The sequence below is a fragment of the Miscanthus floridulus genome, chromosome 13 (assembly GCF_019320115.1).
Source record: "Miscanthus floridulus cultivar M001 chromosome 13, ASM1932011v1, whole genome shotgun sequence".
Taxonomy (NCBI): Eukaryota; Viridiplantae; Streptophyta; class Magnoliopsida; order Poales; family Poaceae; genus Miscanthus; species Miscanthus floridulus.
In genome coordinates this window covers 74,454,409-74,469,704 of record NC_089592.1, presented here as the reverse complement: position 1 = coordinate 74,469,704, position 15,296 = coordinate 74,454,409, and the positions used below count along the sequence as shown (strand labels likewise).

Sequence of the window (15,296 nt, the reverse complement as noted above, 5' to 3'; positions counted from 1 at the left end):
CCGTTGATGAGCGCTTCATATTCAGCCACATTATTGGATGAGGGGAAATAGAGATGGACCATGTACCTCATGCGTACCCCAAGGGGCGATACGAAGACTAGTCCCACGCCGGCGCCCTTCTTCATCAGTGATCCATCGAAGTACATCGTCCAATACTCTTGATCGACGACCGCCGGTGGTGTTTGGACCTCGATCCATTCCGCGATGAAGTCAGCCAACACCTAGGACTTGATCGCCATTTGGGAGGCATACGTAATGCCCTGATCCATCAACTCGAGCGTCCACTTTGCGGTTCTTCCTGTGGCATCCTAGCTTTGGATGACCTCACCGAGGGGGAACGACGTCACGACCGTCACCGGGTGTGACTCGAAGTAGAGGCGTAGCTTCCTCTTGGTGATAAGGACAGCGTACAGGAGCTTCTAGATTTGGGAATAGTGGGTTTTAGAGTCAGATAGTACCTCACTGATAAAGTATATAGGGCGCTGCACCTTGAGGGCGTGCCCCTCCTCCCACTCCACTACCAGGGTGGCGCTAACCACTTGCATGGTGGCCGCTATGTATAGCAGAAGGGATTCTCCATTGGTTGGAGGAACCAAGATCGGGGCCTTTGTCAGAAGCAGTTTGACCATGTCAAGTGCCTCCTGGGCCTCGGATGTCCACTCGAAGCAGTCGGCTTTCTTTAGGAAGCGATAAAGGGGGAGACCTTGTTTGCCGAGGCGCGAGATGAATCGGCTGAGTGCGGCGAGGCACCCTGTGACTCGCTGAACCCCCTTTATGTTCTGAATCGGGCCCATCCTTGGAATGGCTAAGATTTTCTCCGGGTTGGCTTCGATGCTACACTCAAAGACAATGAAGCCGAGCAGCATGCCCCTCAGGACCCCAAAAACACACTTCTCAGGATTGAGTTTGATGCCATTCGCTTAGAATTTCACAAAGGTCTGCTCAAGATCGCAATGAGGTGGTCAGCCCGTTTGGACTTAACTACGATGTCATCACCGTAGGCCTCAATGGTCTGCCCGATGAGGTCCCCGAAGCATTTGAGCATACAACGCTGGTATGTAGCCCCAGTGTTCTTCAGACTGAATGATATAGAAACATAGTAGAATGATTCGATGGGGGTGATGAAAGATGTCATGAGCTGGTCGGACTCTTTCATCATGATTTGATTGTACCCAGAGTAAACATCAAGGAAGCAGAGGATTTCGCACCTCGAGATAGAGTCGACTATTTGGTCTATGCACGGTAAAGGAAACAGATCCTTTGGGCATGCCTTGTTGAGACCCGTATAGTCTACACACATCCTCCATTTCCCACTCTTCTTTCATACAAGAATAGGATTGGCTAACCACTCTAGGTGGTATACTTCCTTGATGAATCCGGTAGCCGATAGTTTTGCTATCTCTTCACTGATGGCCCTGCACTTCTCGTTGAAGCGATGCAGGCATTGCTTCACCGACTTGGAGCCTAGGTGGATCTTCAAGGTATGCTCGGTGACCTGCCTCGAAATGCCTGGCATATCCGAGGGTTTCCACGCAAAGATGTCTTTGTTGTCACGGATGAAGTCGATGAGCGCGCTTTCCTATTCGGAGGAAAGCATGGTACCAATGCGTACCGTTTTGCCCTCGGTGCTCCCGGGGTCTATGAGGACTTCTTTAAAGCCTTCTGCTGACTCGAACGACCTAGTCGACTTCTTGGCATCGGGCACTTCTTCGGTGACCTTCTCCTTGAGGGTGGCGAGCTCTCCGGAGGCGACGATTGTTGCGGCGTGCCCGCAGCACTCGACCTCGCACTCATAGGCGCGCTGGAAGGAGGTGCCAACGGTGATGACCTCGTGGGGGCCCGTCATCTTTAGCTTGAGGTATGTATAGTTAGGGATGGCCATGAACTTCGCATAGCATGGATGTCCTAGGATGGTGTGGAAGGTTCCGGGGAACCCAACCACCTCGAAGGTGAGGGTTTCAGTCCTGTAATTGAACTGATCCTCAAAGGTAACGGGCAGAACGATCTGCTCGATTGGCATGGCTTGCTTCCTAGGCATGATGCCATGGAAAGGTGCTCGGGTTGGGCGGAGACGTGTCCGGTCGATGCCCATCTCGTTGAGCGTCTTGGCGTACATGATGTTGAGGCCGCTGCCTCCATCCATTAGTACTTTGGTGAGTTGCTTTGGGCCGACGATCGGGTCAACCACAAGCGGATATCTCCCCGGGTATGGGACACTATCCGGATGGTCGGTCCGATCGAAGTTTATGGTGTACTCTGACCACCAAAGGAAGGGAGGTGTCGCCGGTTCGGCCGTGTAGACCTCACGGTGTGTGACCTTCTGACGATGTTTGGAGTCGTATGACGCTGATCCTCCGAAGATCATAAGGCAATCATCCGGCGTCGAAAAGTCATCGTCCTTCTCCTCGGCATCGTCCATGGTGGGGGCAGGGTTCTTTCTGTGCTCCCCTTTGTTGGAGCCTCCGGACAAGAACCACCGCATGAGGCTACAGTCCATGAGCAGATGCTTAACCGAGAAGGTGTGGTTCAGGCATGGCCCCTCGAGTAATTTTTTGAAGTGGTTTGGAGTGCCCTCCGTGGGCTTTCAACAACCCTTGCGGTCAGCAACGGCCACGAGCGAGTCCTCATGCCGTTGCTTCTCGTTCTTCCTTTTGGCGGAACGATTGGAGGTGCCTTTGCCGGCGCCCTCGTCCTGCCTTGCCTTGCCCTCGAGACGATCGAAGATTGCTCCGACCGCCTCTTCTCCCGAGGCGTGGCTGGTGGCGATGTCCAGGAGTTCCTTGGTGGTTCGCGGGCCCTTGCATCCTAGTTTATAAACCAAAGACTCACAGGTAGTCCTAGATAGGAAGGCTCCTATAACATCGGCGCCGATGACGTTAGGGAGCTCATTGCACTATCGGGAGAAGCGCCAGATGTACCCTCGAAGGGTCTCACCGGCCTTCTGACGGCAGTTCTTGAGATCCCATGGGTTCTCAGGGCGCTTGTATGTGCCCTGGAAGTTTCCCACAAAGATCTCCTTCAGATCCGCCCAACTCTGGATCGCGTTGGACGACAGGTGTTCCAACCACGCTCGTGTCGAATCAGCTAAGAATAGTGGAAGGTTGCGGATAATGAAGTCATCATTATCTACACCACCGGCTTGGCAGGCAAGCCGATAGTCTTCGAGCCAAAGTCCGGGGTTTGTCTCCCCAGAGTACTTCGGGATATTGGTAGGTGGTCGGTACCTTAGTGGGAAAGCAGCGTTGAGGGTGTGCCGGCCCAAGGCCTGAGGGCCCGGCAGGCCAGGGATCGAGCTCCGGTCCTCGCCGCTGTTGTAGCATCTATCGTGACGAGGATGATAGTCGTGGCACGCGCCTTCTCTTGGGTCACCGTAGGTGCGTCTGCGGGTATCGAGGGTCCTGCGTGCATCGCGGTTGCGGCCAAGACGCTGATGCACCAGGACCGCGGTGCGCTGCCTGCCGCCCAGTGGTGTCTAGTGGACTGACGCATCCCTGGCAGGGCACGCTGAGGTTGTGCGCTGACTAGCGTCAAGCTTGTGTCATCGAGACAATGAGCTCTCGGCCTGCTGCGCCATCGCACGCTCGAGTAGTGTGCGGATCTCATGGGGGCTGACAATCCTCGAGCGTCGCGGCCTCTGGAAGGCCATGGAGCAAGGCCATCGCAGCGATGATGTTCTGGCTTGCTCGGGCGAAGCGAGGAAGGGCTTCATCGTCGACGATGATCCTTCGGTTTACATCGTGGGCCATGGCACATGCGCGCTCGCCGTCTCCAGTCTCTCGATTGAGCTTCGCACACTCCTGCACAAGCTGGATTCTGGCTTCCTCGATCTCTCACTTTCGGGCTTTCAACTACTCTACCCCCATACGAGGTGGGGCCGCTATCTCCCCTTTGGTTTCGTCGCCGAGGTTGCCCACCAGGGTAGCCTCCTCCGCGGAGATGCTTTCGACGTGTCCCTCGGGGGTACCCATCATGAAGCATTCCCGGGAGGGGTGATGGCTTCCCTTGCTAGAGTCAGAGCCAGAGGACGACCCTGGCCCTCTGTGAGGATGTTGTGGAGGGATTCCATGACATATTCGATCACCCCCACGAACTCGTTGTTCGCGGGCAAAAAGACCATGCGTCGTGCCACAAGGTGGCTAACGGTTGCCGCAGCATTGCGGAGACCGAACGAAAGCGCTATCAGGGCGCTTCGTATGTGGTGTTCCGGAGAGAGGGACCCTCCTCTGAAAAACCATGCCATGTCATTGGCGTCGAAAAGGGTGAGGCGGCGTTGGTCCTCTCTGGACTGCTGGGTCCAAGAGAGACACCGAGCTGGCACTCAAGCCTCTCATGGTTGAGGCCGATGGAGGGGAGAGATTGGATGGCGACGTGAGCTAATGCCAACTCTCCTTCCACCGTGATGATGAAGCCTAGGCTCCCGAAGCGCATGTGTGCGCTTGGGATCCAACTGATGTCATGGCTAGCCATCTGTGACCTGATGTTTATCATCGAAACGCGTAAAGGTCCCCTACCTAGCGCGTCAACTATCGGTGTTTCGAATAAACACCAACTAGTAAATTTATATTTGTTGCGCATTAGGTCCGGATGGTGTACTAAAGGACATAAGGTTTATACTGATTTAGGCAGAATGTCCCTACGTCTAGTTTGCTCCTGCTTGTGTTATTAGCACCGAAAACGGTTCGTAGTAGGGGGTACAAACGGTCGAGAGAGGGACATGACCCAAGTCTCTGAGGGAATAGTCGAAAGGATGCCAAGAGCTCGGTTGCTGCTTGGCTGTGTTATGTGATGTGTTGTGTGTGGAATCGATCCGTCCCCTTAGTGGGGTGCCCTACCCTCCCTTTTATAGACCAAGGGGGAGCAGGGATTATAGATGAGAGAAAGAGGAAAAAACCCAGAGGTAAAGAAGGTCCTTCTGATGAGGACATAACACCCATGCATATGACCATGTTTGGCGCATGGTATGGAGGGGTAGGAGGCCAGCAAGGGTGTCCAAGTCAAGAAGGAGGTCTAAGGCTAATTCGGTTCGAATTCCCGAGATGGAGGCCCAAAACAACTCAAGTTCGAGTCTGCCTCGGCCTGCAGGATTAGTCTGCCTTAAACTGGTCACCCATGACGCATCCGGACTCCATTTTCGACGATCCACATATGGTTGGAAAGCTAATTTGATAAGGAAGCCAATCCAAGTGGTCTTACATCAAAAGACCTTCGGAATCAACAGGAATCATCGAAACAAGTCAGCGTCCAGAATCTACCAGGGTGCTGCGACACCGTCTTTTGGTCCGTTGGACCATGTATCGTGTTTGGGGCCATTAGGGGGCGCGTCCAGGGGGTGATGCCCAAGACTCTATAAATAGCAGCCATCGCTCTCCTTAGGGTTTGGGTTTTGTTTAGTTCTTGATTTCCTCGTGAAACAGACATTGTTTTGCTGCAACTATGCCGCCAAGGCTACTTGCTGTGAACTAGGGCCCCAGTTCTCGATCTTGTTCGCCTATGGCGATTAGTGCTTTCGAATAAAGACTTGAACTCCTTCTCATTATCATAAGCCTCATATTTATTTGCGATTTCAGATTGCATTTATCTCGTCCTTGTTTGTGTTCTCGATTCGCTTGTAGGAAAGCCTTCTCGGCGAGGTCAATCGTGTTCGCGTGGTTGATAACCAACGGAGCAGTGGTGTAACGGTTGTGGAGGTCCGAATCAGTCTTGGTTCGAAGCCTAGATCGTGAACGTCGAGTCTCCACAATCGACGCTATCATACCTATCGGAAGATCGGGCCTAATCTACATCAAGTGGTATCAGAGACCTTGTTACCTATTAGGTATAACTTCATTTTCCCCTTTAGACTGTTACTGTTTTTGCATTACCTATTGTCCACAAAAAGCCAAAAAAATATACACCACCACATATTCCCTGTCCTATAGCCTCGTTGTGCCTTTGCAAATTTTTTTAATTTTAGTTTGCCTTATTGAACTGTCGTCCCTCACCGCGTCTTAGTGTTCATTGTGTTCTGATCTTGTTCTTGGTCTAGTGTCAAGTCTTGTCTTCCAGTGTAGTGATAGCTTGTTCCTTTTGCCAAATCTTGCATCCCTGTTGGTTGTTACGTGAGCAAATTGAGGGAAAAGAATAAGTCAAGTTGAGAGAGACATATAGTACAAATCTTTATCCTGATCCTTATTTCCACGTTTAAAAAGGATATCTCATCTAATCTCTAGGGTTGTAGCTGGTGGATTATTCTTGCGCACAGTTAGAAAGAAAGGAAAGCATTAATTGGCAGTTATAGTCTCCTTTGAAAATAATATGCACACAAGATTTTCTACTGTTGGTTAGTTGTGATCCTTGTTGGGCATTTCTTTGGTTTTTCCTTGTGCTAATCCAAAAGGAAAGTTCCTGTCAGGGTGTCCACGCCTAGGTAGTCCTACTGCTGATATTGTTTGCTAGCCAAGAGTTTAGATCATGCTACAGTGCAGCTTCTTGATATTTTTATTTACAATTATTTTTGCAGCACTTTTCTAAGTAAAAAAGAAAGAGTTAAAGGCAAAGAGGTGCAAAAATCAAAAGAAGGGGAAAAAAAGCCGCACCTAAAAAAAGAGAGAAAAAAATAAAGAAGGAAAGAAAAAGAAAGTGAAAAAAAAAGTTCAGAAATGCTTTCATCCTTTTGAGTCCTTGTGCTGAGTTGTATTGTATTGCTTGCTTGAACTAGGTCCAGAACGAGTTTAGGCCAGCGACATAGACTAGCTTGGGACTACTTTTCAATCTTGTAATTTCTGAATTAAATTATTGCTATTCCTTGCTACTATATTGTGCATGTCCAAGCTCCACCTTCTTCTAATCAAGTATAAGTTCGCCTTGCAACTGTTACACTCAAGCTACAACGGTATCACAGTCACCGACCGATTACATCGCCTGTTGCTTTGGTAAGAACACTTGTAAGACCGTAGTAAGACGCTTGAGAGTTGAGTGTCTTGTTTTTCCTTGTCCACAACCGAAGTAGTTGATAGGGATAATACTTTTGTGTTATCTTTTGATGTCTTCTAACAATGACAGGTTGTTCGTATCCATCGACTTATGATGGTATAGGTGCTGATGAGTACATGGAGTGGGAAATTGTCATAGATAACATATTTGCTACTCGCTTTATGTGTCCAAGGAGGAAGGTAAAAATGCAGCTAGTGTTTTGCGACATTCTGCTTTATTTTGGTGGGAGTCTTTAGATCCTTCTGATAAACCTCAAACTTGGAATAGTATGAAACTTCTTATGCGAGAAACCTTTGTTAATCTACCTCCTGTTTTGACTTCATATGATGAGGTGCACCATTTAGAGGAAGAGTCTGTTGTTATTCCTCTTCCTATGACTAACCTTCTACAGGATAATGTACATAAGCGTGAGGATGATATAGAAGAAAATGAGGAGCTCACAACCTCATATGCAAATTCAGAACCATCACTTCACAATGCGCCTATTACTACTGCTGAGAACACATGTAATGCCCATGGTGCTACACTCACGGAAGGTGAGAATTGTTTTAATGTACTAAATTTTTCCACAAACCATGCTATCATAGAGCAATTGTTAGTGGAACCCTCTCTTAGTTTATCTCTGTCCCATGATAATTTATTTGAAATTCCTTGTGATAAAGATGAATTGGTTGATGATGCTTCAATTTTACATGTTTTGAAACCAGTCACTTGTGCTGAAAATAAACATATTATTCATATTGCTACTAAAACTGATGAGTTCAAACTGTTGTCTTCTTTACATACTTTGGGTTACATTGAATTTGATATTTTGTGTAACCTAGATTGTTTGGAGAAGAGCCTTTTTAAATATGCTAATTTACCTTGGTTTTCTAAACACACATATCATGTTATTAACAAATATAACAACAAGAGACAATATATGATACATCGAGTATACATTCGTAGTAATATGAATTCTCCTTTTGTTGTACAAGATTATGATCGTTTAGAGGGCAGCCATAATAATACAAATATTTTCTCATATTCCTCAAATAAACAAGTTCACTTCCAAGAAGGGGAGCATTGTTGGTTGCTACCTATGTCTGCTAGACCATCTATTCCTACATTGTCTTTGGTTAGTTCTAATCTTTTGCAGGATAGTGTTGACATACATCGTGTGCATTCGGATCATGGAGTCTACATGCTTGCTGAAATTTTTATGCGAGATGACATGCTAGAAACTTGGAAACATGGTCATGTTTCTTCTCATAATTATTTCAGTTCCCTTTGTCTTCGCAACCCCGTTCTCCTTTATGTTGTGCAGGATCAGTTTCAAGCACAATCGACGTCGAGGACGGCTTTTCGTCAAGAAGGGGAGGATGATGAGGACATGACACTCATGCATATGACCATGTTTGGCGCATGGTATGGAGGAGTAGGAGGCCAGCAAGGGTGTCCAAGTCAAGAAGGAGGCCCGAGACTAATTCGGTTCGAATCCCCGAGGTGGAGGCCCAAAGCAACTCAAGTTCGAGTCTGCCTCGGCCTCCAGAACCAGTCTGCCTTAGACTGGTCACCCATGACGCATCCAGACTTCGTTTTTGACGATCCACATATGGTTGGAAAGCTAATTTGATAAGGAAGCCAATCCAAGTGGTCTCACGTCAAAAGACCTTCGGAATCAACGGGAATCGTCGAAATAAGTCAGCATCCAGAATCTGCTAGGGTGCTGCGACACCGTCTTTTGGTCCGTTGGACCGTGTATCGTGTTTGGGCCCATTAGGGGGCGCGTCCAGGGGGGTGACGCCCAAGACTATAAATAGTAGTCATCGCTCTCCTTAGGGTTTGGGTTTTGTTTAGTTCTTGATTTCCTCGTGAAACAGACATCGTTTTGCTACAACTGTGCCGCCAAGGCTGCTTGCTGTGAACCAGGGCCCCAGTTCTTGATCTTGTTCGCCTGTGGCGATTAGTCCTTTCCAATAAAGACTTGAACTCCTTCTCATTATCATAATCCTCATATTTATTTGTAATTTCAGATTGCGTTTATCTCGTTCTTGCTTGTGTTCTCTATTCGTTTGTAGGAAAGCCTTCTCGGCGAGGTCAATCACGTTCGCGTGGTTGATAACCAACGGAGCTGTGGTGTAATGGTTGTGGGGGTCCGAATTAGTCTTGGTTCGAAGCCTAGATCGTGAACGTCGAGTCTCCAGCAATCGACGCTATCATACCTATCGAAAGATCGGGCCTAGTCTACATCACCTTCGAAGGTGTTGGGTCTTCATTTTCCCTTGAGCCTGCCCTGCTGACATGGCAGACAGTGCCAGGGATAGCACGTTCGTCGATCCTGATAGGGCCGTGCTCTGGCTTCGTTCAGCAAGTGGTCGCGTCCCATCCTACTTCGGCGGACGGTGCGGCATGCCAGGGTGCCGAACCGTGACCCAACGGGGAGCAGACGGGGAAGTGACCATACATCCGTTACTGTAGATGATGTGAGTTCCCTCCTGGATTGTAGTGATTGTTGTATGCTTATGTCAGGGTCTGTGTCCGAGGGCTGATGGCGGTGCCCATAACACTGTAAGGCAAAAGTCGGCGCCTACAACACTGTTCGGGCTCTGTCATGCCTGGAAGGGCTTAAAGCGCCTGTCCCATCATATCCTGATGGTACCTTCCCATAGTCATGCAGGGTATGGTCCTCGGTACTGCGGTTGACCTGAGTGTCCTGTCTTACCCTGTGCTCGTCATTATGAAGGAGCAGGGTGTAGACGTCGGGCGAAGCGGAGCCCGCCCTCGGACGTCGGGCGAGACGGAGCCAGCCTCGGGACGTCGGGCAAAGCGGAGCCTGCCCTCGGACATCGGGCGAGGCGAAGCCAGCCCCAAGACGTTGGGCGAAGCGGAGCCTGCCATCGGACGTCGAGCGAGGCGGAGCCAGCCCTCAGCCGTCGGGCGAGGCGGAGCCAGTCCTCGGATGTCGGGCGAGGCGGAGCCTACTCTTGGACGTCGGGCGAGGCGGAGCCAGCCCCCAGACATCGGGCGAGGCAGAGCCAGCCCTTAGCCGTCGGGCGCGGCGGAGTTTGGCCCCAAACGTCGGACGAGGCGGAGCCTGTCTTGGGACGTCAAGCGAGGTGGAGCCAGACCTCGGACGTCGGGCGAGGCAGAGCCTGCCCTCGGACGTCGGGCGAGGCGGAGTCCAGCCCTCGAGGGTCAGGCGAGGAGGAGCTCACCCTTAGGGGTCGGGCGAGGCGCAGCCAATCTTCGATCGTATGGTCAAGAAGTGTAGATGCGCTCTCGTCTGTTTGGAAGTATCAGCGTTTGATGGTTATTAGCTCCCCCTCATTGGGTACCCCAGTATTAGGTCCCCGACAGATTATGATAAAATACCAAGGAATGTTATGTGGTGGGCTTTGGACAAACATAAAGTCCCAACGAAGTACGTCGGGCTCATTAAGGACATATACAACAATATTATGACTATTGTTCGAACAAGTGATGGAAACACGGATGACTTCCCGATTAGGATAGGACTACATCAAGGGTCAGCTTTGAGCCCTTATCTGTTTGCCTTAGTAATGGATGAGGTCATAAGGGACATACAAGGGGACATCTCTTATGTATGCTTTTCGCGGACAATGTAGTGCTAGTTGATGAAAGTCAGACAGGAGTGAATCAGAAACTGGAGTTATGACGGGAGACTTTGGAGTCCAAAGGCTTTAGACTCAGTAGAACTAAAACTGAGTATATGAGATGTGACTTCAGCACTACTACTCGAGAGGAGGAAGATATTAGTTTAGAAGGCCAAGTAGTGCCTAGGAAAGATACATTTTGATATTTAGGATCAATGCTACAAAGAGACGGGGATATTGATGAAGATGTTAGTCATAGAATTAAAGCAGGGTGGATGAAGTGACGCCAAGCATCTGGCGTCCTATGTAACAAAAGGGCAACACATAAGCTAAAAGGCAAGTTTTATAGGACGACGATTAGACCTGCTATGTTGTATGGTGTAGAATATTGGCCTACAAAAAGACGACATGTTCAACAGATAAGTGTCGCGGAAATGCGTATGTTGCGTTGGATTTGTGATCATACAAGAAGGGATCGAGTTCAGAACGATGATATACGTGATAGATTAGGGGTAGCACCAATTGAAGAAAAGCTTGTCCAACACCGGTTGAGATGGTTTGGACATGTCCAACGGAGACCTCTAGAGGCACCGGTGCGTAGTAGAATCCTAAGCCAGGATAGTAATGTGAAGAGAGGCAGAGGAAGACCGAAGTTGACTTAGGTAGAGGCAATAAAAGGAGACTTGAAAGGATGGAATATACCCAAAGACTTAGCCTTAGATAGAAGTGCTTGGAAAACAGCTATTCACGTGCCTGAACCTTGATTGCTTCTGTTGGGTTTCAACTCTAGCCTACCCCAACTTGTTTGTGACTTAAAGGCTTTGTTGTTGTTGTGGTGGTGGTGGTGTATACTATTGTGAGCAAAAAGCAAATATTCTAATAGAGTGTAGCATAATTATTTGATTTTTCAAATAGGCATGTTGTCTCATCATCTGTTTCACAATGTAATTTCAACACCATTTTGAGGTGGATCTGACCTTACGCATGGATACACCAGCTCCACCATGAAAGGCATATAAACTTATAGTTAGCACACAGCTGATCTAACAGACAGCCAATCTGTCAATAATTTCCTGAAAACAGGCTGCATCACATGTATCACAAAAGAAATAGATTCCATTAAAAGTTCACAAGTAATAAGCTACACACTTATTTGGATTCTTTTCTGCAGTAAAGCAGGAAATGAACATACAAAGCTCATGGCTCTGTTCAACATTTCAATGAAAAATGACATGACAAAAAATCTGATGAATAAGCATAAAACAAATCAGGAGGCCAAATAGTAGGGCATTGTGTTTGCTATTGGAAACTGGCTATGGCCTAATTTTCTTCCTGTTCATAACAGATACCAAGACCATTTCCAGTTCATGGAATAGGTGTGTGTGGGTGTTTGTACAGGTTATTACCCTTGTGGCCTTGTTACTCTTCTTCTTTAATACCCCCTCCGTTCCAAATTGTAAGTCGTTTTCGCTTTTCTAGAATCCTAGTTTCTATTATGTATCTAGAAATAATGTATATATCTAGGTGCATAACAAAAAGTGATGTACCTAGAAAAGTCAAAGTGACCTTACAATTTGGAACGGAGAGAGTATAATCGTACATGGCTCTCCAGCATGTTTGAAAAAAGAAAACTTCAGCTCACAGGTAGACCTTCTAAAAACGGGCCAAGATAAATATAAGAGATGTTGAGGCAACAATAACAATAAGCCTTTTAGTCCCAAGCAAGTAGGGATAGGCTAGAGCTGAAACCCATTATCCATTACATAAGAAATATAACATGCATGTATGCAAGGCTCAGCTGTAGGCTAAACAACCATACTAATTATTGGTGCCAATAGCTGGAACATGAAAATGTGTCCACTTGCCTTGCTACATGTACCACACTAGGATTTTGAATAGCATGTCGGTGATCTCTTACAATTCCCAGGAGAGACTGAATAAGTATGCCATTTTGAATAAACTTATAATATCAAATGTTGGTGAACATGAAGAGGCAGGAATTCTCTTCCATTTTCTTAAAAATTGTGGTTCTATATTTTCATTGAACATACAATAAATGTGCATAAATTTGAACATACTAATATACAGTCATGAATGCTAATCATCCACCAGAGCCTATACCTTTGTTGAGTGGTGGTGCAAAGCAGAGTTGCAGACATGCAAGGAGAAATGCAAAGGCTTCAACTCTCTGATGGTATTGGGATCCTGGTCATTTTGGAAGCAGAGGAATGACTGCGTCTACAACAATGTTTCGCCCTCAGTAGAGCGCCTCCTGCAGACACTGGAGAGTTGGGGACTGAGGTCCATCTATGAAGCCTCGCAGGTGCAAAGGGAAGTTACCTGACTGCATTTGCAGGGTAGTGCATATGGCCTGGTCGTGTGTTCTTTTGTAACAGGTGTGGATATAACTAAAAAAACATGTGCTGTTCCTTGTAACAAACTATTCTCCTTCTTAATGCAATGACAAGCAGTTCTCCTGTGTGTTTGAATTTTTGAAAAGGATGCATATATTTCAGTCAACTCCGCCTATGGTGGGGCGCCTTTGGTGTCCCAGCATAGCAGGTCCCAAGCCCTGGTAAAGGAGGAGGGTTGTGTTAGGCGTGGCGAGCCAATGTAAAAACTTAGCCACTTAAATGGAGATGAAACCCGAAAGCGAGTATCGCTTGAGAGCAATTACGCGGGTCTCTATGAACCAATTTGGTTTCATGCCCGGAAGGTCAACCATGGAAGCCATTTTCTTAATAAGACAAGTTATGGAGCGGTATAGGGAGAAGAAGGACCTACACATGGTTTTTATTGACTTGGAGAAGGCTTATGATAAAATACCAAGGAATGTTATGTGGTGGGCGTTGGACAAACATAAAGTCCCAACGAAGTACGTCGGGCTCATTAAGGACATGTACAGCAATGTTGTGACTAGAGTTCGAACAAGTGATGGAGACACGGATGACTTCCCGATTAGGATAGGACTACATCAAGGGTCAGCTTTGAGCCCTTATTTGTTTGCTTTAGTGATGGATGAGGTCACAAGGGACATACAAGGGGACATCCCTTGGTGTATGCTTTTCGCGGACGATGTAGTGCTAGTTGATGAAAGCCGGACAGGAGTGAATCAGAAACTGGAGTTATGGCGGGAGACTTTGGAGTCCAAAGGTTTTAGACTTAGTAGAACTAAAACTGAGTATATGAGATGTGACTTCGGCACTACTACTCGGGAGGAGGAAGATGTTAGTTTGGAAGGTCAAGTAGTGCCTAGGAAGGATACCTTTCGATATTTAGGATCAATGCTACAGAGGGACGGGGATATTGATGAAGATGTTAGCCATAGAATCAATGCAGGGTGGATGAAGTGGCGGCAAGCGTCTGGTGTCCTATGTGACAAAAGGGTATCACAGAAGCTAAAAGGCAAGTTTTATAGGACGGCGATTAGACCTGCTATGTTGTATGGTGCAGAATGTTGGCCTACGAAAAGACGACATATTCAACAGCTAAGTGTCGCGGAAATGCGTATGTTGCGTTGGATTTGCGGTCATACAAGAAGGGATCGAGTTCAGAACGATGATATACGTGAGAGATTAGGGGTAGCGCCAATTGAAGAAAAGCTTGTCCAACACCGGTTGAGATGGTTTGGACATGTGCAACGGAGACCTCCAGATGCATCGGTGCGTAGTGGAATCCTAAGTCAGGATAGTAACGTGAAGAGAGGCAGAGGAAGACCGAAGTTGACTTGGGTAGAGGCAATAAAAGGAGACTTGAAAGGATGGAATATACCCAAAGACTTAGCCTTAGATAGGAGTGCTTGGAAGACAGCTATTCACATGCCTGAACCTTGATTGCTTCTGTTGGGTTTCAACTCTAGCCTACCCCAACTTGTTTGGGACTTAAAGGCTTTGTTGTTGTTGTTGTATACATATATTTCAGTCAGAATCAAACTTCTTCACGAATTGTTTGATTTTCTTCAGGCATGTCTTCATTATTAAGTATGCAGATATTCTTTCCAGACATACAGATCAAATGAAGCATAATTATTTGATCTTTTTTCCCAATAGAAATGTTACCTCGGTGAGTCGGCATCTATTGGAAAATGTAATTGGCAAGATTCTTGTGAAGCGGATCTGGTCCAATATACAACAGATCCATACCACAAGGTATAAACTTATAGTTAACACATGACAGATCCTAGCAGAAACCTTATTTTTTGTAAATAATTGCATGAGAACAGGCTATATGATTACATCACATGTATCGAGAAGGAAAAGATTCAATCAAAATCTCTCTAAAGGATGAGCAAAACAATTATTAGGATTCTTGCTACGAACAAATTGGACCGTCACAAGAGCAATTAACAAACATGAACTCATCAAACAGATAACAAAAGAAAAGAAAATGTGGACCTCATAGTTTTTTTGACGCTTCACTTAATCAGTCACATCGAAGCAAAATAGGGGAAATCAAATAGTAAGGTTCCGTGTTTGCCATTTGAAACTTGCTATGGTTTCATTCTCTTCCAGTTCATAGGAAGGCCTTCTTGAATGGATCAACAATGAACAAAAGTTGCTTATTTCTTATGGTAGAGAATGAATCATTAATAACAAATTTATTCTTGTTTCATTCAATTCAAAACTAATCTTTTTTTTTCTCTTTTCTTTTTGATCAGTCATGCTAGAACCCATGAGGCCATGAGTTTAGAATAATGTAAGTTGACGTGAAACCATAGACTTTATGCTG

At 46.9% G+C, this 15,296-nt stretch overlaps 1 protein-coding gene across 1 annotated transcript; it reads right to left on the bottom strand.

Annotated features, from left to right (window-relative positions):
- Positions 1 to 1,579: 1,579 nt before the first annotated feature.
- Positions 1,580 to 2,020, bottom strand: LOC136500036 (uncharacterized). The gene has a single exon (XM_066495475.1). The coding sequence runs from the start codon at positions 2,018 to 2,020 to the stop codon at positions 1,580 to 1,582; it is 441 nt and encodes a 146-aa protein (XP_066351572.1).
- Positions 2,021 to 15,296: the final 13,276 nt, after the last annotated feature.